The following is a 21,454-nucleotide window of genomic DNA, read 5'->3' as shown; positions in this document are numbered from 1 at the left end:
GTAGCGATCGACAGAGAAAAGTACGATTAAAAAAAAAACTAGAATAGATGGCATGTTAGATGGCAAGATAACTATGGGAAAAAATAGGCAAATACGAGGTGTAATGCATGTACTAAAACTGCAATTTCGGGTGGGTGACCAGGAAATGCCGTGTTGGCCTGTTAGAACCCCAAAGGATTATGCAACCATTAGGATAAGGATGCAAATCTGAGACTCCTCTACACAGCAAGAACAGTGCATCCAAACGGAGTGCCTGAAATGACAGATCCATGAGAACCATTTTTCCCCAATTCCTTAGGGACGGAGGGCGCCCGACCGCAGTCTCTGGTTGGAGTTCTTCCCCGACACTCATTTCAGGTTCTTAAGTTCTCCAAGTCCAACCTTTGCTTAAGGCCCAGTTCCAGTGCCACTTCCTGGTTCCAGCCTGTGAGCTTTGACACCGAGGAGTCGCTGTCTGTCTTCGGGCACTTCCCTGGGTCTCATTTTCTCTAAAAGGAAAAGGATCCGATAGCTTCAAACTCTAAAAGCCAAATCCCTACTCCCGCTCCCTTCGCCTCGCAGCTCATTCAACTACGCTAACTGCAGGCGGTTGTCCGCAAAGTCTCCCCAAAAGATCAAACCCGAGTTGGGATCAGTCGCGGGCCACGCGGCGAAGAGCGGAGGATTCTCGCCTCACACGCCCCACACACCTGACCTTCCACAGAGCGTCAGCCCTCTCGGCCTTCCCCGATCTCCTTCCGGGACACCGGCTTCCGTTCGACCCCGCCTCCTCCAGGATTAAGATTCCATTGGCTGTTGCTTGGAGGAAGCGGAGCATTCTCTGAAGTGGATTGGTTTTCGACCTTGCTGACGGCTAGTTACAAACAAGGCGTGCCTGGTCTCCCTGGTAACGCTATGCCGAGAGCCCTGATTGGTCGATGTTTTAATCCCATCTTCCGTCCCAACCGCCCCTGGCGGGGCGCGGTGGTGGTAGGTGTCGCTTATGGGGATCCCGAGCTGACGTGGCTTGACTTGGGACGGGGGTGGGGGCAGCTGGAGCCTCCGGCCGCCGCCGCGTCCAGGTGAGTGGGGGACGCGCCCCGACACCTCCCGGCCCGGGGCCCGTCACGGTCAGCCGCCCTCCACCCCGACACAGGGGCCATGGGGGCTACCGGAGCAGCCCCGCTCGTCCCGCCCCGCCCCGCCCCGCCTCGCCCGGATCCAGCCCGGGACCTGGCCCTTCACCCACCTCCCTTCCCCGGCCGGGCCTAGCTCGGAGAGCCCTCACGCCCGCTGGCCCCCGGAAGGGCCTCGGGCCGACCTGCGCAACCTCGGAGCGGCTGCGCGCCATTTGACCCCTGTCCTTAAGGTGTCTCCGCTGGGAGCGACGGGAAAAGAGCTCAGGCCAGTTGTCTCTGCATGGCGTTGTTGTCGTTGTTATTGTTCTCTCCCTGAGTGGCCTCCTAAGTGGCAGCAGCCTACGTGGGAGAGAACCTGCCGGGCCCCCGGTTCTCAGTCCCTGAACAAACTTCATGTCCTGAACAAATCAAAGGTTGAAGGGGGTGTAGGTCCCAGAAACATTGGACGATATGAATGCTGAGGAAGGCCAGCCAAGCGGTCCCACTAATGATCCTAGGTTCTTGATGACCCTGAGGATGCCTTCAGCTCTGACATCAGTCATTGGCTGGCAGGCTGACAAGCAGAAAGGGAGAGAGTGCTGGAGGGAAAGGAACCGCAGCTGGTGGAATGGGGTGTGTTTGTTCTGCACGTCAGGCATGGGAATGGGACGGGGTGGAATGGAGGATATCTTTGGCTTATTTAAGGAGCTCCAGTTGGCTAGTGGGAGAGCTCAATTGAAATGTGGGAGGGAGTTGTTTTAAAAGCCTGGCTGCACTTTTTGGAGGTGGTTGGAAGCTCTCCCAGCACTTGACCCGCTTACGGCTCAGTGCCAGCGTACCAGTGGAGAACTACGGAAAGGCGAGAGAAACACGAACTAGTGAGATTGAAGTGAGCCGAGGGTTGGTGAAGGGCCAAATCCAGGAAGCAGCCTGTTGGAAACATGCAGGATTTGGTTATGGAAGGATGCCGGAAGGATGAAGGGAACAGTGGAATGACAGACGTTGTACACTGACTTGCTTTACAGTGTTTACTTGTCATCCCTTGATCCTAGAATGACATCTACTGCTTTTCCTCCTCATTGTGTTCCATTTGCTTATGTCAGGTTTAATCAATGTTTTTCACTGCACACTCTGTCAGTAAAATACTTTTGAGTGTGCAGTCCCCCATAAATACTACATATTTAATGGTGGGTAATGTATGAATACCACTGTAAGTATGATAAAATATACAAAAATATAAGTTTCAGAGAAATTTGAAATTTCATTGCCCCACCACAGCATATTCCCAACATGATTTGAAGATTAAAGATGCTCCCTTGTTTTGCCAAAGTTGTTTCCGTGTCTGAGGGCCTCCAGACTTGGACACTTCCATTCTGGAATATAGCCCTTCTTAAAATTTTTATAAGGTAATTCTTTTCTCTTCTGTCTGATTTTAAAGACCTCTTATCCTTCCCTTCTGATTATTGTGCACACAAAAAAGTTGTTGATTTTACCCTTGTTTGTGAAGTAAACCATTCCTTAACTTCCGTAGGCCAATTACTATTTGCAGTAAATTGTTTGGGACACATCACTGGTCATGACATCCCAGTCTGTTGTAATGTAAAAGGATGTTAGAATGTGTAATGCTCTGTTTGCAATTAAGTTGTCATAAAATCAGCTTTCTGTGCTTTAGTAAAAGGAAACTTAAGACAGAAGAATATCATGTGAAAAGAAGAGGCTTCCCCCATCTACTGGCTGTCTTCCCTGTTCCCCACTTCACAAACGCTGTAGTGAAATTACCTGGTCATAGTGAAGCGCATCTGCCCCAGGAGTGGAATCATAGTACTCATGGTATTTAGGGCCCCACAGTGTACACCAATTGAGTATTGCTAAACAGAAAAACCCCAATCCAAAGTGCTTCAACATCTGAAACTTTTTTCACACAGTACACGAAAAATTCCCCACTGGGAAACTTTGTTTCATGTACAAAATTATTAAAGGTACAATAGAAAATTACCTTTAGACTATGTAGGTAAGGTGGATCCCATCCCCAACATATCTCCTTTACATATATGCAGATATTCCACAATCTAAAACTATCAGAAATCTGAAATACCTCAGATCACAAGTAATTGGATGGAGATATTCAACTTGAATACAACTTTTTTTAAAAAAGTATATGAGAATAAAAATCTACCTTGTAATTTTAATTGGCTACTAAGTATTCCTTCATCGAAATATTTTTGCGAATGTATCTAGCCTGTTCTTTATTAATGAGCACTGATAGATTGTTTTCAGTCGTTAGCCTCCAAAATACTGCTGTAATGAGCATCCCTGTATGTGTGTGTGTTCTATGAACCTGTCTCTGGTATAAACAATATGGAATTGCTTGGGGCCATACACTATAAATCTTATTCCATTTTGCTCAATGTTCTGCTCAAAAAACACCAATACCAGTGTTTTCAGCTGGTATACCCTGTTTTCAGCTTGGGTAAAAAATATTGGAGTGGTAAGGTCACTGAGAAAGTGGAATATCTTTTGTGTACTTCCACCAGCCAAGAAGCTTATATGACTTGGGTGAGTTATTTAACTTCCTTATGCCTTAGCTTACTTACTTTGGAATAATGCATATTGAAGTACCTCCCCATTGGGGTTGTTTGAAGAATGAAATAAGTACTAAGTATAAAGAAGTTATAAGTTAAGCAATTGGAGCAAAGTTTCATGATGTGGCTGTTTATAATATAGCCACCATTTATTTTTGAATTTCTTTTGTGAAAATAGTGCAGTAATTTATCTGTATCATTAAAAACATCTTTTCATGTTCCAGTTGCAAAATTATATGATACTACTGAATATACTTTCTCCAGCTAGAAAGTGTGACTTTCCTTTTAGTGCCTCAAGCTGGTTGAGGTTCACTTTGAAAATTAAGGAAAACTGAGGCTTAACTAAATATGCATGAAATAAGTTTGAGGAGCAACCTCAGTGGGAATGTACTCATCTTCTCTCTTGATTCTCTGGGGAAAATGTGAATTAAATTTGAAAGCAAATGGAGCATGTGTGTGCATAAAGGTATCCAGTCACTGTCTTCCATTATTTTGTTTCTTGTGCATAGTCTGTGGTTCTGTGCAGTTTGGGACATGCCTTTCATTATTTGTTTTTTCTATTTTCTAGCATGTCATAGTAAACCAGCATAATTCTAGAAAAGCATAATTATTGATCGGTCGTGAAAGCTTTGAGAAAATAACATTGTCTATTTCAGTTTAAGTGACACTAAGGCGAACATGTGTCAAGGTCCTGTGACAGGGTTTGTGGAAGGTGTGGCCAGCATAGACTTTGGTGCAGTCCTGAGTATTTATTTACCTGAGTGTTTTATGGAAGCCTGGCCTTGGCATGAAGCTCCATATTTAATCAGTTTGATGAATTTATTTTATTTGCAAGGCAAACGAAGAGAGAAATGTGATCTGCTGGTTCACTCCCCAAATAACCACAGTGGTCAGGGGCTGAGAATACAGTCCAGGTCTCTGATATGGCGGACAGATGCCCAGTTATATGCACTGTCCCCAACTCCTGCCCTCCAGGGTCTACGTGGGCAGGAAGTGGAAGCTGGAGTTGGGAGCTGAGCCAGGAGGCAAACTCAAGCCGCAGTGATACAGCATGTCGTCAGCTTAGCCAGGAGGCTCAATGCCGCCTCTTGTATAGCGTTCTTTAGTTGCTGTTCACAATCCTCTTGTTTGATAAAACCGTGAGAAAATATTGTCCAACAGCCACATACATTTACTTATATGAATTGATTACTCAAATGTGACTAATTTCCCTTTTTTTTCTTCTTTGTGTTTATTATCTTTGTTTTTTTCCCCTCTCTTTATTTTCATACTGTATATACATTTGTTCAATTGTGCCCCTCAGTGACCCTCATAATGCATGTTACTCATCTTTGTTTAGCTTAAGCATGGTCACTGAGTGACTCAGGGCCCTAACCTTAGAGCGACCAAAAGCACCACACCACCTGAGATGCTACTTCTCCTACATTTCCAGATGATTCCTTTAACATAAATAGCTATAGAAACCACTCTTGAGTCACAGTATCATATCGGTGCGCTGTTGAATGGTCCTCAGCGATCTTCACCTTAATATGAGCAAAGTGACACTCAGAAGGTAAAGTGACTTAGCTGATATGCTACAGCTTCTTGTGCTAGGACTGAAAGTTCAGTTCCCTGGTGCTCGGTGTGACGCTGTTCCCACTACGTCAGCTGCTTGCCCTGCTCAGACTGTAGAGAGGTTCTTTCATCTCACCTGATATGGTACCTTCCTACCGTTTCCCTAGATCTTTATCTCACCCAGATACTGTTCCATCCTTGTTTCAAACACATGTTTTAGTTAGCTTTGTAAGAAAAAATAGTCCATTTTTCATCTGAAGAGCTTTTCATCTTGTTATTACCTGTCAGTCTGTAAAATGGAGATGCTAATGATATTTCCCTTCAGATTTTGTGAAGAACACATAGAGCATCTGGCACACACACTTTGCAATTAAATATTGCATGTAGCTATTGCCATCAATACCATCGTTCTTCTGTGTTCCCATGTGAACATGGCCTCTATGTGCACTGACTTTAGTGTCATGCTGGTTAGAGACAGAACCTCCTAGGGAGGATGAGTTAGAATCTCATCTGTGGGAGTGGTGTGGGGAGAAAGGAAGATAATTATAATTTATAAAAATATTCAGGATTTGAATTTTATGTAAACAAAATGGAAAATGTTTGCATGATATAAATAAACTTTGCTATTAGTTATAAACAGAAACTCTGATGTAAGGCATATCTCCGTAGGTGGATGTCAATATACCACCTTGTAAACATGTGATAATCTTTATGTTCTCTGGAGGGGTATGGCTTAAAAATGGCTTAGAGGGCCCGGCAGTGTGACCTAGCGGCTAAAGTCCTCGCCTTGAAAGCCCCGGGATCCCATATGGGCGCCGGTTTTAATCCCAGCAGCTCCACTTCCCATCCAGCTCCCTGCTTGTGGCCTGGGAAAGCAGTCGAGGACGGCCCAGTGCTTTGGGACCCTGCACCCGCGTGGGAGACCCGGAAGAGGTTCCTGGTTCCCGGCATCAGATCGGCGCATACCGGCCCGTTGCAGCTCACTTGGGGAGTGAATCATCGGATGGAAGATCTTCCTGTCTGTCTCTCCTCCTATCTCTATATCCGGCTTTCCAATATCAATAAAATCTTTAAAAAAAAATGGCTTAGAAACACTCACACTGAAATTTTAGTACTTTTATATTTAGTGTAGATGTAGTAGCAGTTGCATTAGGGGCCAAACTTGTTAGAGCAGAAGATATGGGTGTAAACAGCAGGACTAGGAGAGAGATGGAGTTAGGGGTTGACTGGAGAATCTAAACTGTAAGTGAGGAAAAGAGATCATTTAGTTTGGTATATATATGTCTCAGAGTGGGACAAGACTTGGGGTTAAGTCATAGAACTCCCTTGTGAATGCCCCTAAACATAACTGTTTAATAACTTCTATTAGATGTTTTTTTTTAAAAATACGTGCTGCAAGAAAAAACACAGATATAGAAAACCGCATTGCTAGACTTCCCAGATACCTCCTTGTGTTTATCACCAGTCATGGTCTTTCCTTTGGGAAATAATCACTTTCTTGAGCGGTCTTTGCAGCTTTGTTACCCAAATAAATATAAATCTTGTGTTTTTTTTTAAACTTGATACATCTCAAGTCTTTTCCTTATAATTTATGTGTTAAAGGACATAGGCTTTTTGATTTTCAGTGTCCCATGGGCTAGGAATATCACCTTCTGGCAGGTCAGCATGTCCCCCTGTGTCCTCTGTATTTCCTGCACTTAACAAAATGGGAGGCTTATTAACCTGACATTGTAACCTGTGGTGAGACTGTAGGTGGTACTATGTCTTTTATTAAGAGGGTCATGTCTGGTTTTTGCTTTTTAAAAAAATAATATTACTTGCTATTAATAGTGTCTAGATCCATGAGTTCCTTAGGATACTAGAATAAATATTCCAGTTTTACCATTTATTTATGAGTTGGAATAATTTTATTTAAAATTTAAAATTTTATTTTTAGATTTTTTTTTTATTGTAAAAGCAGACTTAAAGAGAAAAGGAAAGACAAACATCTTCTGTCCACTGATTCACTCCCCAAGTGGCCACAACGGCTGGAGCTGAGCCGATCCAAAGCCAAGAGCCAGGAGCTTCTTCTGGGTCTCCCACGTGGGTGCAGGGCCCCAAGGTTTTGAGCCATCCTCTCCTGCTTTTCCAGGCCACAAGCAAGGAGTTGGATGGGAAGTGGAGCAGCTGGGACATGAACTGGCACCCATCTGAAATCTCAGTGTATGCAACATGAGGATTAGCCACTAGGCCATTGCATTGGGCGTTAGAATTTAAATTTTTATTGCTTGTCTTTAATGCAAAAACAGAAAGGAGGGGGAAAACATGCAAGTGGCAGAAAGAAAGGTTTCTCATCTGCTAGTTCATTCTTCATATACATGCAACAGCTGGGCTGAGCCCAGCTGAAGCCAGGAGCTTGGAATTCAGTCTGGCTATCCTACATGGGAGTCAGGGACACAGACACTTGAACCTTCTTCTGGGCATTAGCAGGAAACTAGAATTAGAAATGGAGCTGGGACTTTGATCCGGGGATTCCAGTAGGTGGTATAGGAGTCCTAGGCAGCATCTTCACTTCAGTGCCATTGATTGACTTTTTTTGAGTGACACAGAGACAGACACTTTCCATGTACTGGCTCACTCCCCAAATACCTCTAGTATGCAGGATTGGAGCTTAGTCCAGGACTCCCAGGTGTGTGGCAGGGTCCCAAGTTCTGGAGCCTCTATCTGCTACCTACCAGGATGCGTTAGTAGGAAGCTGGAATTGAAAGAGAAGCGAGGATTTGAAATTAGGTGTATCAGTGGGCATCCTCAGCTGAGGCCTCCCTGTCAAATACCTGCCCAGTGAATTGGAGCATTTTTATAAGGACATCGATCTTTTCATCTGTTTGCTTCCTGGATGATAAAATTCAAATAAAAAAGCCTTTTATTTCTTTTTCAACACAATTGGTGACTATTTTGTTCATATTGTGAATTCCTGGATTTAGATCTCACGTTTTTTGTGGGTTTCAATCTGTCGCAATTCTTCTTTAGCCCCAAATTGTCCTTTTGGTGAACAGGAAGAGATCAGTTAGGCTCCTAGAACTATTTTACTTGATTCTAGTGGTTTTTGATGGCTTCATTGCAAGATGTTTTAGGTTCATAATTTATGCTTTCTGCTTTGGAATTGGAATGAGCCATTTCATTATGAAGTCATACTATTGTTTTGGTTTAACAGGAGTGAATTTTTACAAAGATTTTTATTTTTATTTGAAAGGCAAATTTACAGAGAGAAGGAGAGACATAAAGATCTCCCATCCTATGGTTCACTTTCCAGATGGCCACAATGACCAGAGCTGAGTCAATACAAAGCCAGGAGCCTGGAGCTTCTTCCAAGTCTCCCATGTGGTTGCAGGGTCCCAAGGCTTTGGGTCATCCTCCATTGCTTTCCCAGGTCAAAAATAGGAAACTGGATGGGAAGTGGAACAATCGAGACATGAGCTGGCACCCATATGGGATGCTACACTGCAAGCTGAGGGTTAGTTTATGCACTGGCACCTGAATCTTCTGTTTCCATACTGAAAATATGAGGATAGAATTAAAATGTCCATTATTATTCATTTGATAGAATCCCACATTCAATAATCTATGAATAACAATGCTGTTCATAACCCCACCACCACTTTTGATTATTAGTAATAATTTTTAAGGTTCTTTGGCATGTACTGCTCACTTTCTCCTCATTTGTCCCCATATTTTCCCCCTGTGTATTGTCAGAGCCTGTAATCTTTACATACTTGCTTCCCATCTTTACTTAGTCTTACTTTTTGAAATAACTATGTATTTAACTCTCATCAGCAATTCTTACAACGATTCTCTAGTTATTTTGATTGTGTAAATGTTTGTTCTTAAGATTCATTTATTTATCTGAAAGGAAGAGTTGTGGGTGGGGGAGGATGAGACAGAGAGAGAACCTCTGTCTGCTGTTTTACTTCCCAAATGGCTGCAATGGCTGGAGCTGGTCTGGTCTGATGCCAGAAGCAGGAACTGGAGCATCTTCTGGGTCTTCCATGTAGTTGCAGTGTCCTAAGCCTTTAGGCCATCCTCTACTGCTTTCCCAGGCCACACGCAGGGTGGTCAATGGGAAGTGGAGCAGCCAGGAGATGAACTGGCACCCAAATAGGATAGTGGTGGTTGCAAGGGGAGGGTTCCTCAATTGAGGCATTGAGCTGGGCCCAGCTGCTGGATTTCCAGTGTTAGTACATGTGCTGCCAAAGCGAGCACCGGATGCTGGATTTCTGAAATTTCCTGACTTTTCCTTGGCACCTCTTCCCACTCTTTACCTGGACTTTTCCTTCCCTTGTTCACAGATGCTGATTATCCTCTGGGCAGGTTGTCCTCACTGTGGGACCCTGCCCGGGAGGAGAGCCCCTCTCTTCAGGTCTGAGAGAGCTCTGAGACCCAGACCTCCTGCTCCATGTCATGCCTTGCAGGTGTCTTCCCTTATCTCGGGTTCCCGTTCTGTCATTTGTTACCTACTGTCAACCATGGACCCCAAAAATTTAAATGGAAAATTTTATAAATAAATATCTCATATAAGTTTTAAATAACTTTTTATGAGTGCATGTTATACCTGTTCTAATTTATTGTTATTGTTTTAAGCTCTTTACTGCGCCTATTAATTTAATTTTGTAAGAATGAATAGGTATATAAAGGAAGAAAATAGTTTGTTTAGGGTTTGGTGCTATCTGTGGTTTTGGAATGTATTCGCTGTGGTTAAAGGGGACTGCTGTATCTGCTGCAGTGGAGGTGGCCTTTTCAGCTGTTGTGCTCTAGTCGGCCTGGCACACTTGCTAGGGAGTGCCTGCTGACTCTCGTGGTTCTCCTGGTGTTAGCCATTGAACTTCCTTCCCTTTCCTCCCTCTGTCTTCCTGCGCACACTCTAGTGACACCCAGATCTTCTGACTATTGATCATTTTTCTCTGTGTTTATTTTGATGTTTATATAACTTTGCTAAATAATTTTTTTTTTTGCTAAGATGATTCATGGCTTTTTTTTAATGTATGGCTTTGGGAAGATAGCAGAAAAAAAATCTGTGCTGCTTTGCTCCTACGATGTCCTCAAAATCCCACCAGTTGGTGGCTGGATTTGATTGTTTGCTTGTTCTCTGAGTGGTCTGGGAAATCTAAGATAAAATAATTTTGTTTGATAAGTTAGTTTATTTTATTATTTCCTTCTATCAGTGCCAGTGTGTGCCTACAGAAGAGTTGTTAATGACTGTATTCATTTCTCCCTTAAACGTTATCATAGAAAATAGAATGTCTAAAGCTGAAAATTTGCAATCTGTGTACTTTTTAAAAAAAGATATTTGTGTTTATTGGAAAGGCAGATTTACAGGAAGAAGGAGAAACAAAGATTTTCCATCTGTTGGTTCATTCCCCAAATGGCCACAATGGCCTGAGTTGAGGCCATCCAAAACCAGGAGTCAGGAGCTTCTTCTGTATCTCTCAAGTGGCTTTGAGCCATTCTGCCCTGGTTTCCCAGGCCGTAAGCAGGGACCAGGATGGGAAGTGAAGCAACCAGGACATAAATAAGCACCTATATGCAATTCCAGTGCTCGAAGGTAAAGAATTAGTCTGTTGAGCCATTGCGCCTTCCCTAAGTTGTGGGTTTTTTCAAAACTGACTAGTTGTGCATCTCAAAGCATGAATGAGCAGTTGCACTTGATCTTGTGTACTTGTAAATGGCTCTGGGTTACCTCCAGGCAGTATATAACGTGGTTGAGGCAGCTACACATCGCTCCATCTATGCTGCCTTCATAGGGAGTGGTTCTTTCCTCTCTCACATGATTTTGCCAAATTCTCTATGCTGCTTGGGTTATCAAAGACAGTGTGTTGAGGCAGAGATCTCTCAGCACTTCTTTCTTAAGAACCATGGCTGCCGTAAACACTTACTACCCTGGAAACTGTAGCTGGTCCTGCGTTCCTCTACATGCAATTTTTTTCTAGAGTTTTTATTTCACCCTGCTGTGAGCTTTATTTTGTTTTTATTTGAGTTGGAGAGAGTGAATGAGAGAGCCTGATCCCATTCAGTGGTTCACTCTCTAAATGAGCACAGTGGTCAAAGCTGTGCTGGGCTCAGTGTCTGGAGCTGGAAACTCCATCCAGGGGTCTCACATAGTCATGCTTTAGTCATCACCTGCTGACCCCCAAGGTCTACATTGGAAGAAGCTAGAATGTGGTGCTAGAACAGGAATCAAACCCAATCACTCCACCAGCAGTTCCGCCAGGTCCAGAACAACCTAATGCGAAATTCTTCAACAGAAAAAATTGAACCAAGGGAACTGGACCCCATCCTGACTGAGGTCACCCTGATGAATGCCCGCAGTGAACTATACTTACGCTTTCTCAGGAAGAGGATCAGCTCAGATTTTGAGGTGGGGGACTCCATGGCCTCAGAAGAAGTAAAGCAAGAGCACCAGAAGTGTCTGGACAAACTCCTCAATAACTGCTTACTGAGCTGTACCATGCAGGAGCTCATTGGCTTGTATATTACCATGGAGGAGTACTTCATGAGGGAGACTGTCAATAAGGCTGTGGCACTGGACACGTATGAGAAGGGCCAGTTAACTTCCAGCATGGTGGATGACGTATTCTACATTGTTAAGAAATGTATTGGGCGAGCTCTGTCCAGTTCCAGCATTGACTGCCTGTGTGCCATGATAAACCTCGCCACCACAGAGCTGGAGTCTGACTTCAGGGATGTTTTGTGTAACAAGCTGCGCATGGGCTTCCCAGCCACCACCTTACAGGACATCCAGCGTGGGGTAACAAGTGCCGTAAACATCATGCACAGCAGCCTTCAGCAGGGCAAGTTTGACACAAAAGGCATTGAGAGCACTGATGAAGCCAAGCTGTCATTCCTGGTGACTCTGAACAACGTGGAAGTCTGCAGTGAAAACATCTCTACTCTGAAGAAGACGCTTGAGAGCGACTGCACCAAGCTGTTCAGCCAAGGTATTGGAGGGGAGCAGGCCCAGGCCAAATTTGACAGCTGCCTTTCTGACTTGGCTGCCGTGTCCAACAAATTCCGAGACCTCCTGCAGGAAGGACTGGCAGAGCTCAACAGCACAGCCATCAAACCGCAGGTGCAGCCTTGGATCAACACCTTTCTGTCCATCTCCCACAACATTGAGGAGGAAGAGTTCAATGACTATGAAGCCAATGACCCTTGGGTACAGCAGTTCATCCTTAACCTGGAACAGCAAATGGCGGAGTTCAAGGCCAGCCTCTCCCCAGTCATCTATGACAGACTGACTGGCCTCATGACTAGCCTTGTTGCTGTTGAGTTGGAGAAAGTGGTGCTGAAATCTACCTTCAACCGGCTGGGAGGTCTACAGTTTGACAAGGAGCTGAGGTCACTCATCGCCTACCTTACCACAGTGACCACCTGGACCATCCAAGACAAGTTCGCCCGGCTCTCCCAGATGGCCACAGTCCTCAACCTGTAGCGAGTGACAGAGATCCTAGACTACTGGGGTGCCAACTCTGGCCCGCTGACTTGGCGCCTCACCCCTGCTGAAGTGCGCCAGGTGCTGGCTCTGCGCATAGACTTCCGCAGCGAGGACATCAAGAGGCTGAGCCTGTAGCTGCAGGGTGGGCCCACACAGCCCATCACACTGCAGGGCCTCTTCCCTAAGTAGCCATGGTCAAGCAGCTGGGCATGACTGTTTGGGTTCGGGGATCTCTAGCCACAGGGAAATAAGGCCTGGACACTGGCCACACACTGCCATCAGATGTGTCTGGGCGGTGTCCTTGGGGAAGCATAGGCCATCTCTGAGTGGCCACTCTCTCACCCTAAAAACATTTTCCTCTCAGCCTTAGAGGGGGACCTGGAATTAGGTTGGACTTCAACAAGAGGCTGTGTTTACAAACTCTGAATAAAGACACTCCTGAAGAGATGCTAGTATGCTGCTTCCAGAGAAGGCTGACTGCTCTAGGGCAGGACACGCCCACCATTTGCACTGAAGTGTGACAGCAAAATCCCAGGGCCTCAGCCACTCCCACACTCACAGCTATGAACGGCTGACTCTATGGCCCACAGGACAACAGGACCCTTTATCTAGTCCTGAACCTTCAACCCCCACCAGATTGTCCCCTGGCAATTTCCCACAGTGCCATGGGAAGTGGAAATTGCTCAAGGCGGAAACAAAAAGCTTTCTGAGGACAACTTTGAAGGACCTAGTAGAATTTATTCCAAGAATGTGAGTCCTGAAAACCCACTACCCACAGGCACTAGGTCACTTGGCACAGTCTGTGGTATTGCTGGTTAAGGCTTGGGTGGATAGGGACTTAGTGCAGGACCACAGTGTCTGGCTGCCACAGACTTGGACTGGATTCCACTCCCCCACGAGCAATGAGGAGTAAAGGCTGAGGCATGAGGTCTCCTAAGTCTAAGGCAGGCCACTGAGGAGCTCTCTGGGTCCCTTACCAAGGAGCCTAGCCTTCTGCCAAGGCTTATTCCAGAATGAAAAGGCTGTGGCCCACACTGGGCCATGGGATTTGTAAGGCCTCATGAGACATAGCACTTGGAGATATCCTTGGTCCAGATGCAGCACAGGCCAAGCTTTGGCCACTGTGAGCCAGGAGGTACAGTCCCGTTCCCAAGCACTGCTTCAGCTTGCCCTCGTCTTGCTCAAGTCTGCTTTCTCTAGGAGCAGATGGGCAGAGGTGGGTGTGTAGGAGGAAGCTGACAGTTCTTTGGAGGAAGGAAAGGAAGGTCCACTGTACTCGAGGTGTTTGTTTCCTGCAGAGTTCAGCCTGATGGGAGGCGTCAGAGGAAGGCCTCACTCCTTGGCAGCGTCAGTCTCAGGCCTTGACTGTCCACTTCTACCAGGTGGACACTGAAGTTCCCGAGGCCCTGAACAGGACAGACATTGCTTAGGGAGCTCTTAGCAGATCTGCCTCTTGAAAACCAGACCGAGACTGCATGGCCAGGGAGACTTGGAGGGTGAGCCCTGGTTAGACATACAAGTCTCTTGCCCCCCCAGCTGCCAATCCAACACCATCTGTTACCTCAGTCTTGGCCAGCACAGCCTCCACAACCTCCTTTTGCTGGGGCTCCTTGGTCAGTAGATAAAGAAAGCCTCCACCACCTGCCCCTGCCAGGCTCTGGCCGTGAACATAGGGAGCCAGCACATCCATCATCCGCCGCACAGCCAGAGGCTCACAACCTGGAGCCATACGCTTCTTCTGTTCCCAGTACGAGGTCAGGTACTGGCCCAGCAAATGAAGCATTCCTGGAGTGGAGACAGGGCAGTGGCAACACACCCCACAAGCATGTAAAGACCCTGGCCTCGGACCTACAAGCAGCATGGCCCTTGCATGCTCCCGATGCCTGCACCTGCTCTGGAAGAGGCACCTCACCTTGGCGGAAGGCTTCAGCACACTCTTCAGTTTGCCGCACCAGACTGTGGGCATTCTGCACCACGGCAGGCAGCCGGGCATACCAGCTCCTCAGCACATCCTACAGACAGGGCCAGAGAGGTATCAAGAAGAGCCACACCCAGCACCATCTGCCTTCCTCCCTCATTCTAGGGGCTCACCTGCAGCAGATTGCGAGCCAGGCGGGTCTTGCCGGTGTACACCAGGAGCAAGTGGTCATTGAGCTTCTGGACAAAACCCTTGGGCACAGCGATCTCTTCCACTTCCACTCTTAACCTCTGAGTCAAAGGCCTGCCTTCTACTGAGGGCTTTACAAGCCAGATAACATGTGATCACAAACCATGAAATTCAGATGAAAGATCTTCATTTCTCCTGCTCTCTGTAAAAATCTGCTTTTCCAATAAAAATAAATAAATCTTTAAAAAAAACTGTAAAATTCAGCGGAATTACCTGAAAGTAGCAGTGTGTACAATCTATTTTGATTGTTCTTTTCAGAGTATTAATATTCTTATTTTCAAGGAGTTTATGAAGTGATGATGTTAATTTGAATATGTAACATACATAGTAATTATTTAAGTGAATTAAGTTCGGAATAATTTATGGAATGAGCTTCCATAAAGCTTGGAAAGATTAGTACAAGAAGTTCTATACTCTGAATCTACTTTCATCTAATATTAACCTATTCTATAACCCTAGTAAATTTTTAAAAACAGACTTATTGCAATGCCATTAACTAATCTATAGTTAGCTTTCATTCAGAACTCACCATATTTTCCACTGACTTCCTTTTTTTTTCTGTTTTAAGACCCAATTCAAGATAACACTTAGCATTTATTCATCATGTTTTCTTACCTCTTGTGATTTGTGACTTTTTTTAAAGTTTTTTGTTGTTTTTTATTGCCTTAAGTTATGAGGGGCATTGGGCAAGTCCCTGGTTTTGAGCTTGTCTGTTATTTTCCTCATAAGTAGACTGTGATTGTGAGTAGTTTTTACTTTTTTTTAAAGGATTATTTATTTATTTTTTTTATTGGAAAGGCAGATCTCCGAGAGAAGGAGAGACAGATTCTCCATCCACACTGGTTCACTCCCCAGGTGGCCGCTATGGCTGGTGCTAAGCCAATCTGAAGCCAGAAACCAGGAGCTTCTTCTGGGTGACCCATGCAGGTCCAAGTCCCAAGACTTTGGACCATCCTATACTGTTTTCCCAGGCCACGAGCAGGGAGTTGGATGGGAAATGGAGCAGCCAGAACATGAACCAGCACCCATATGGGATCCTGGTGGTTGCCAAGGCAAGGAGGATTTAGCTACTGAGCCATCATGCCGGGCCTAGATTGTGAGTTTTAGAAGAAAAAAAATCACATTTCCCTTCTTGTCACATTCCATGTGCTATTACTATGATATCACTGGTATTAACCTTGATTTAGGCTGTAGTGGTGATTGCCAGATCTCTACCCTGAAGTCATGATTATTCCCTTTTCGTATTCTGTTCTTTAGGAAGTGAGTCACTAATTCCGGTCCATACCTAATAAGTTCCATTTCTTAGTAGGATAAATATGTACATAAATTATTTGGAATTCTTTTATAAAGAAAATTGTCTATTTTCTACCATTTGTTTGCTCTTAATGGCTTAAATCACGTGCATATGTGTTTTATTTTTAAAATTGTTACATATCTTATGATTCAGATTATTCTGGCTTTGGTCATCAGAAGCTACTTTAGTTTTCCACGTGCCTCCCAACATTCCCTGCCCCTCCCACTTCCTTTCTTTGTGGCCCTGCGAAGTGCTTTGTCCTGGCTTCTGTTTTCTTTACCCCCAGTTCTATAGTCAGCCATGTCTTCACAGAGCCCTGATTCCCTCTTTTAGAAATTGCATTTAGAAATAGATCTGCGTGCTCTCTGTGTTCATTGTTCCTGAAATGTTGCTATTTCTAGGAGTTACCAGTGGGCATGGCTAGGGTACATATTTCTGCATGTTAACCCAGTAAGTAACGAAGCTGATTTTATTTATGTTTCTATATGTGTAAACTAACATGAACCTAAGTTCATATTGGCGTGTCAGCCGTAATCTAACACCACAGGATTTCTCCTGGCTTCCTTTCCAGTGTTATTTGTAACCCTTTCACTGATAGTAACTAGGGTTTTGTTAATCTGTAATTTATCTACTTAATCATTGAACCCTGCTGTTCATATGAAGTAGTTTCAGAGTTGTTAACCCCGTATGACTGTGAGAGAAGTTTACCAGCTAGAGTACAGTATTTGTGTCACCGCTTTTCATCTTCATCATCAGTCCCCAGTCAAAACCACATTTTCCAAAGTTGCTTGGTTTTACTATCCTCATCTCATTCAATGAGGTTATGATATATATTTATAAAGCAATTAAATTTGCTTGTCCAGCGTTCTTCCTGGGAACCCCTAACATCCTACTTGATGTTTCTTTAAATTGTGTGTAATTGTCTGCTAGCACTTGTGGCCAGTGTGCATGATTAGGAATCGGCTACCCCAGGACCCTATAGCACAGTTCCTTTACCTTAAAAATTCCTTTGTGTCACAGGTTGAAGTTCTCCGTATTCCTTTCCCTAAATCACTATCAACCATGTCTGTTTGGGTCTGATTCTGTCTCTATAGTGTTATAGAATCATATAAAATACAGCATTTACATTTAGCTTCTCCTACTTACCAGAAGTCATTTTATCTGTATTGTGTTGTATGACTCAATGGCTCCTTCCTTCATATTGCTGAATAATATTCCATGTTTGGATATACTACAGGTTATTATGCACTCATTATTCTTTGCCAATATGAGTGAAACTCTTTTAAATCTTTACTTCCAGGTTTCTTGTAGACCTAATTTTCCATTTCAACTGGTTAAATAACCTAGGAATGAAATTAACACATATATAATTAACAAGAAATTACTGAACTTTTTTCCAGAATAGCTGTACCATTTCTTTTTTTTATCAACCGTAAAGGAAAGTTTTTGTTGCTCTAAATTGTGCTAGCATTTCAGAAAATGAGTACATTGTGGCAAAATCTGTGCTATTAGTGGATGTTTTACCAATAATAAATGAGGTAAAACATCTTTGCACACACTTGGTTGCCACCCATGCCTCCTCCTTGTTGGAGTCCAGATCTCTAACACATTTGTGAGGTTATTTCTTTTAATGGTGAATTCTACTGTGGGGTTTAAAACATACTCTTGGATACCAGTTTTTTTTTTAGCCATGTTATTTACAAATATACTTTCTATTTTGATTTGTCTTTTCATTCTCTTAACTTTGGCTTCAAAGAGTAAGTTTTTAATTTTGATAAGCTCATTTATTTATTTATTTGCTTATTTATTTATTTAAACGGCAGTGTCACAGAGAGTAGAGAAGGAGAGACACAGGGTTTGGCTTATCCTGGCCCCTAAGTTCTCAGTTTTTAATTTTTCTACGATTTATTGTACCATTTTTTTGTATCTAACAATTAATTGTCAAATTTAAGATTTTTTTATGTTCTGCACAATTTTTAAAGTTTCACAATTTATACATGGTTTTTCTTGTTTTGAGATAAAAAGTATGAGTTATGGGTGTGTTATTTTACCCATTACCAATTGCTATCACCAGCATTTGTTGAAAAGGTCATCCTTCTACAACTACATCACATTTCTATCTTTGTAAAGGTCAGTGATTCTCTGTGCTTGTCTCTTATCGGGCCTTCTGTTCTGCCTCACTGACCTGTATGTCTGTACTTTGACCCATAGGTTTACTGGCTTATAACTGTAGCTTTTACAATAAATTCTCCTTTCCTCACCTTTTCATATAAATTGTAGAGTCAGCTTGTTTTTGTTAAATAAAGCTTACTAGGATTTGCATTGGAATTTATAGATCTAAACCAGGAGAATTGATGCTTTAATAATATGAGGGCACTTCCAAAAATCCATGGGAAGTGAAATTAAAAATCAAGTCCATTTTCACATAGAAAAGAAAGTTTATCTGTGGTTTTTTTTTTACATAATATGCATTTCCATGAGCTTTTGAAATACTCTCCAAATTCATGACCATAGTTTTAATGTCCGTCTTTATTCAGACTTTTTTTTCTGAAGATTTATTTATTTCTTTGAAAGGCAGAGCTACAGAGAGTAGGAGAGGCAGATCCTCTATCAGCTGCCCAGCCAGGGCCGTGCCCGTGCAAAGCCAGGATCCAGGCGCTTCATTTGGTTCTCCCACATGCGTGGCAGGGACTGTGACTCTTGGGTCGTCTTCTGGTATTTTCCCAGGTGCATTAGAAGGAGCTGGAATGAAAGTGGAACAGCTGAGATCAAACCTGAGCCCATCTGGGATACCTGTCTTGTATAGGTGGTGGCTTAAGTAGCTATACCACAGTTCTGATTTCCAGGCTTTTTCTTTTTTGTCTTAGTTTTTAAATAGTTTGCAGCATTCATGTTCCATGTACAGTTTGTTATATCTGCATGTTTCCTTTTTCCCTAGTGCTGTAGTGAATGCTATCATATTGTAGTAAATGCTATCATATCATATTGGTTTTGAATTACATCTGTTCAGTATTTGCAGTTCCTCTTTCATATTGACTTTGTATCCTGCCATCTTGCTAAATTCATCTCTTCATTCTTTCAACTTATTTAATATTTATTTATTTATTTGTTTGTTTATTTATTTTTACTTCTTTTGAAATTATTACCATAATTCTATGATACAGTTCGTAGGCCCGGGGATTTCTCCTGTCCCCTCCAACCTACCGAATTCCCCTGTATTGTTACTATAGCATAGCTCTTCAAAAACAGACACATGTTCATCATTTCAGGCATCGACAATGGCAGAGAGTCCAGCATCCTATTGTCAAGATACAGCTAATAGTTTCTTTTTTTTTTAAAGATTTATTTATTTTTATTACAAAGTCAGATATACAGAGATATACAGAGAGGAGGAGAGACAGAGAGGAAGATCTTCCATCCAATGATTCGCTGCCTAAGTGAGCACAATGGCCGGTGCTCCTATCTGAAGCTGGGAACACCAGGAAGCCTTTTCCGGGTCTCCCACGAGGGTGCAGGGTCACAAAGCTTTGGACCGTTGACTGCTTTCCCAGGCCACAAGCAGAGCTGGATGGGAAGTGGAGCTGCTAGGATTAGAACCTGCGCCCATATGGGATCCCAGGGCATTAGAGGCAAGGACTTTAGCCTCTAGGCTACGGCTCCGGGCCCAAGATACAGCTAACAATTTCATTAGTAGTCCATCTTTGATCTGGAAATAGAGATGCACACTGCACTGCATCCTCACTTCTGGACATGATAGTCTCCATTACACAGTCACCACACATCCCTCTTAAAGGAAAAGCCACAACACAAAATCAACAACAGGAAGAAAAATAGAAATTTACAATACCATGAATTTCTTAAGAGATTTTTTTTTCTCATTTTTTAAAAAAGATTTATTTATTTTATTGGGAAGGCAGATGTACAGAAAGGAGAGACAGAGAGGAAGATCTTCCATCCGATGAGTCACTCCCCAAGTGGCCGCAACAGCTGGAGCTGAGCCAGTCTGAAGCCAGGAGCCAGGAACTTCTTTCCAGGTCTCCCACGAGGGTGCAGGGTACCAAGGCTTTGGGCCATCCTCAACTGCTTTCCCAGGCCACAAGCAAGGAGCTGAATAGGAAGTGGAGCTGCCGGGATTAGAACCAGTGCCTATATGGGATCCCGTTGTGTGCAAGGCGAGGACTTTAACCACTACGCTATCACACCGGGCCCAAGAGATTTTGATAGTTCAACAGTACTGAATTGCTGGCGATCCCGCCTCTTCAGTTGCGATGAAATCTCCCGAATCCACTGGCTGCTATAGTCTACCTTAGTGTATCTGTCTGCCCCGATCTTCACTGCCAACAAGTGACTGGGGTAGTTGATCAATTTGTTCTGTCCCCTGTCCCCTGCCATGGTACCAGGTGTCCTCTGGAGGCTCTAGTGTACTGTGATAGTATCAAGTTTTCTATAGGACTTTTATAAGATCCCTTTATTACACTAAGGGAACTTATTTTTATTCTTAGTTTATTGAGAGTTTTTATGTGAATGTATGTTGAAATTTGTCAGTGCTTTCTCTGAATCTATAGATGTAACTTTTCTTACTCAGCTTACTAATATAGTGAATTACCTTAATTGATTTGCATGTTTTGAACTAGACTTAAGTTTCCTGAACAAAACTTAGTTGTAATGTATTAGCATTTTAAAAATTTTTATTTATTTTTATTGGAAAGGCAGATTTACAGTGAGAAGTAGAGACAGAAAGATCTTCCATCTGCTGGTTCACTCCACAAGTGGTGAGAGAGGCTGGAGCTGAGTCAATCTGAAGCCAGGAGGCAGTTTTTAATTTTATTGCCTTTTCTCTGGTTTCATGTGTGTGTGTGTGTGTATATAAACTAATTTTGAAAAATGAGTTCGTTTACTTGGAAGGCAAAGAATAGACCGAGAGGGCTATCTTTCATCACTGGTCCTCCAGCTGACTATACCAGCCAGGCCTGGGCCCAGCTGAAGCCAGGAGGTATGCACTCCTTTGGAGTCCCCCACATGTGTGGCAGGAACGCAGATGCTTGGGCCGTGTTTACTGTCTCCCAGACACACGAGAGTGGAGGAGACGGAGATTCAGCCAGGCACTCTTATAAGGGATGCAGGGGACTCGGTTGATGATTTAACCCTCTTTACCAGAGTGCCCACCAATGTATTTTCAGTTTTAACAATTTCTGTTCTGGTTATTGCACTCCTTTTTTTATATGCATTATTTTAATTTGCTGTTATTTCCTGGTCTCATGGAAGACACTTTGAAATATGCATTTATTGCTA

General features: G+C 43.6%; 3 protein-coding genes across 6 annotated transcripts in view; 2 read left to right on the top strand and 1 right to left on the bottom strand.

Annotated features, from left to right (window-relative positions):
• Window positions 1–948: 948 nt before the first annotated feature.
• The window catches only part of GOLGB1 (golgin B1), a 78,178-nt gene continuing 57,672 nt past the window's right edge, over window positions 949–21,454 (top strand). For all 4 annotated transcript variants that reach the window (XM_058661960.1, XM_058661957.1, XM_058661956.1 and 1 more), the window contains exon 1: window positions 949–1,061. The gene's annotated coding sequence lies outside the window, so the exon portion shown is untranslated. The remainder of the gene's footprint in view (window positions 1,062–21,454) is intronic.
• LOC131479918 (conserved oligomeric Golgi complex subunit 4-like) lies at window positions 11,465–13,146 on the top strand. Its single transcript, XM_058661961.1, is given in 1 exon segment — window positions 11,465–13,146. A coding segment is annotated over 1 exon segment (1,344 nt). The 5' UTR covers window positions 11,465–11,492; the 3' UTR covers window positions 12,837–13,146.
• On the bottom strand, window positions 13,855–19,435 carry LOC131479862 (L-fucose kinase-like). Its single transcript, XM_058661341.1, has 5 exons — window positions 19,367–19,435; window positions 14,793–14,939; window positions 14,614–14,713; window positions 14,263–14,486; window positions 13,855–14,107 (listed from the first exon to the last, which is right to left on the bottom strand). Exons 1-5 carry the CDS (start codon window positions 19,433–19,435, stop codon window positions 14,021–14,023), a joined length of 627 nt encoding a protein of 208 aa, XP_058517324.1. The 3' UTR covers window positions 13,855–14,020.

Source organism: Ochotona princeps, chromosome 3 (assembly GCF_030435755.1).
Source record: "Ochotona princeps isolate mOchPri1 chromosome 3, mOchPri1.hap1, whole genome shotgun sequence".
NCBI lineage: Eukaryota > Metazoa > Chordata > Mammalia > Lagomorpha > Ochotonidae > Ochotona > Ochotona princeps.
Note: the sequence above shows the minus strand (reverse complement) of the source record. Positions and strands in the feature narration are given on the sequence as shown.

What these genes read in the sequence shown, in the direction of transcription:
- LOC131479862 (XM_058661341.1), bottom strand. Translation starts at nt 19,435, where the DNA reads ATGCCTGAAATGATGAACATGTGTCTGTTTTTGAAGAGCTATGCTATA. An exon ending in TGCTGAAGCCTTCCGCCAAG is followed by an intron (nt 14,487 to 14,613) that starts GTGAGGTGCCTC and finishes TCTCCACTCCAG; the next exon opens with GAATGCTTCATTTGCTGGGC. An exon ending in CTGTGCTGGCCAAGACTGAG is followed by an intron (nt 14,108 to 14,262) that starts GTAACAGATGGT and finishes TGTCCTGTTCAG; the next exon opens with GGCCTCGGGAACTTCAGTGT.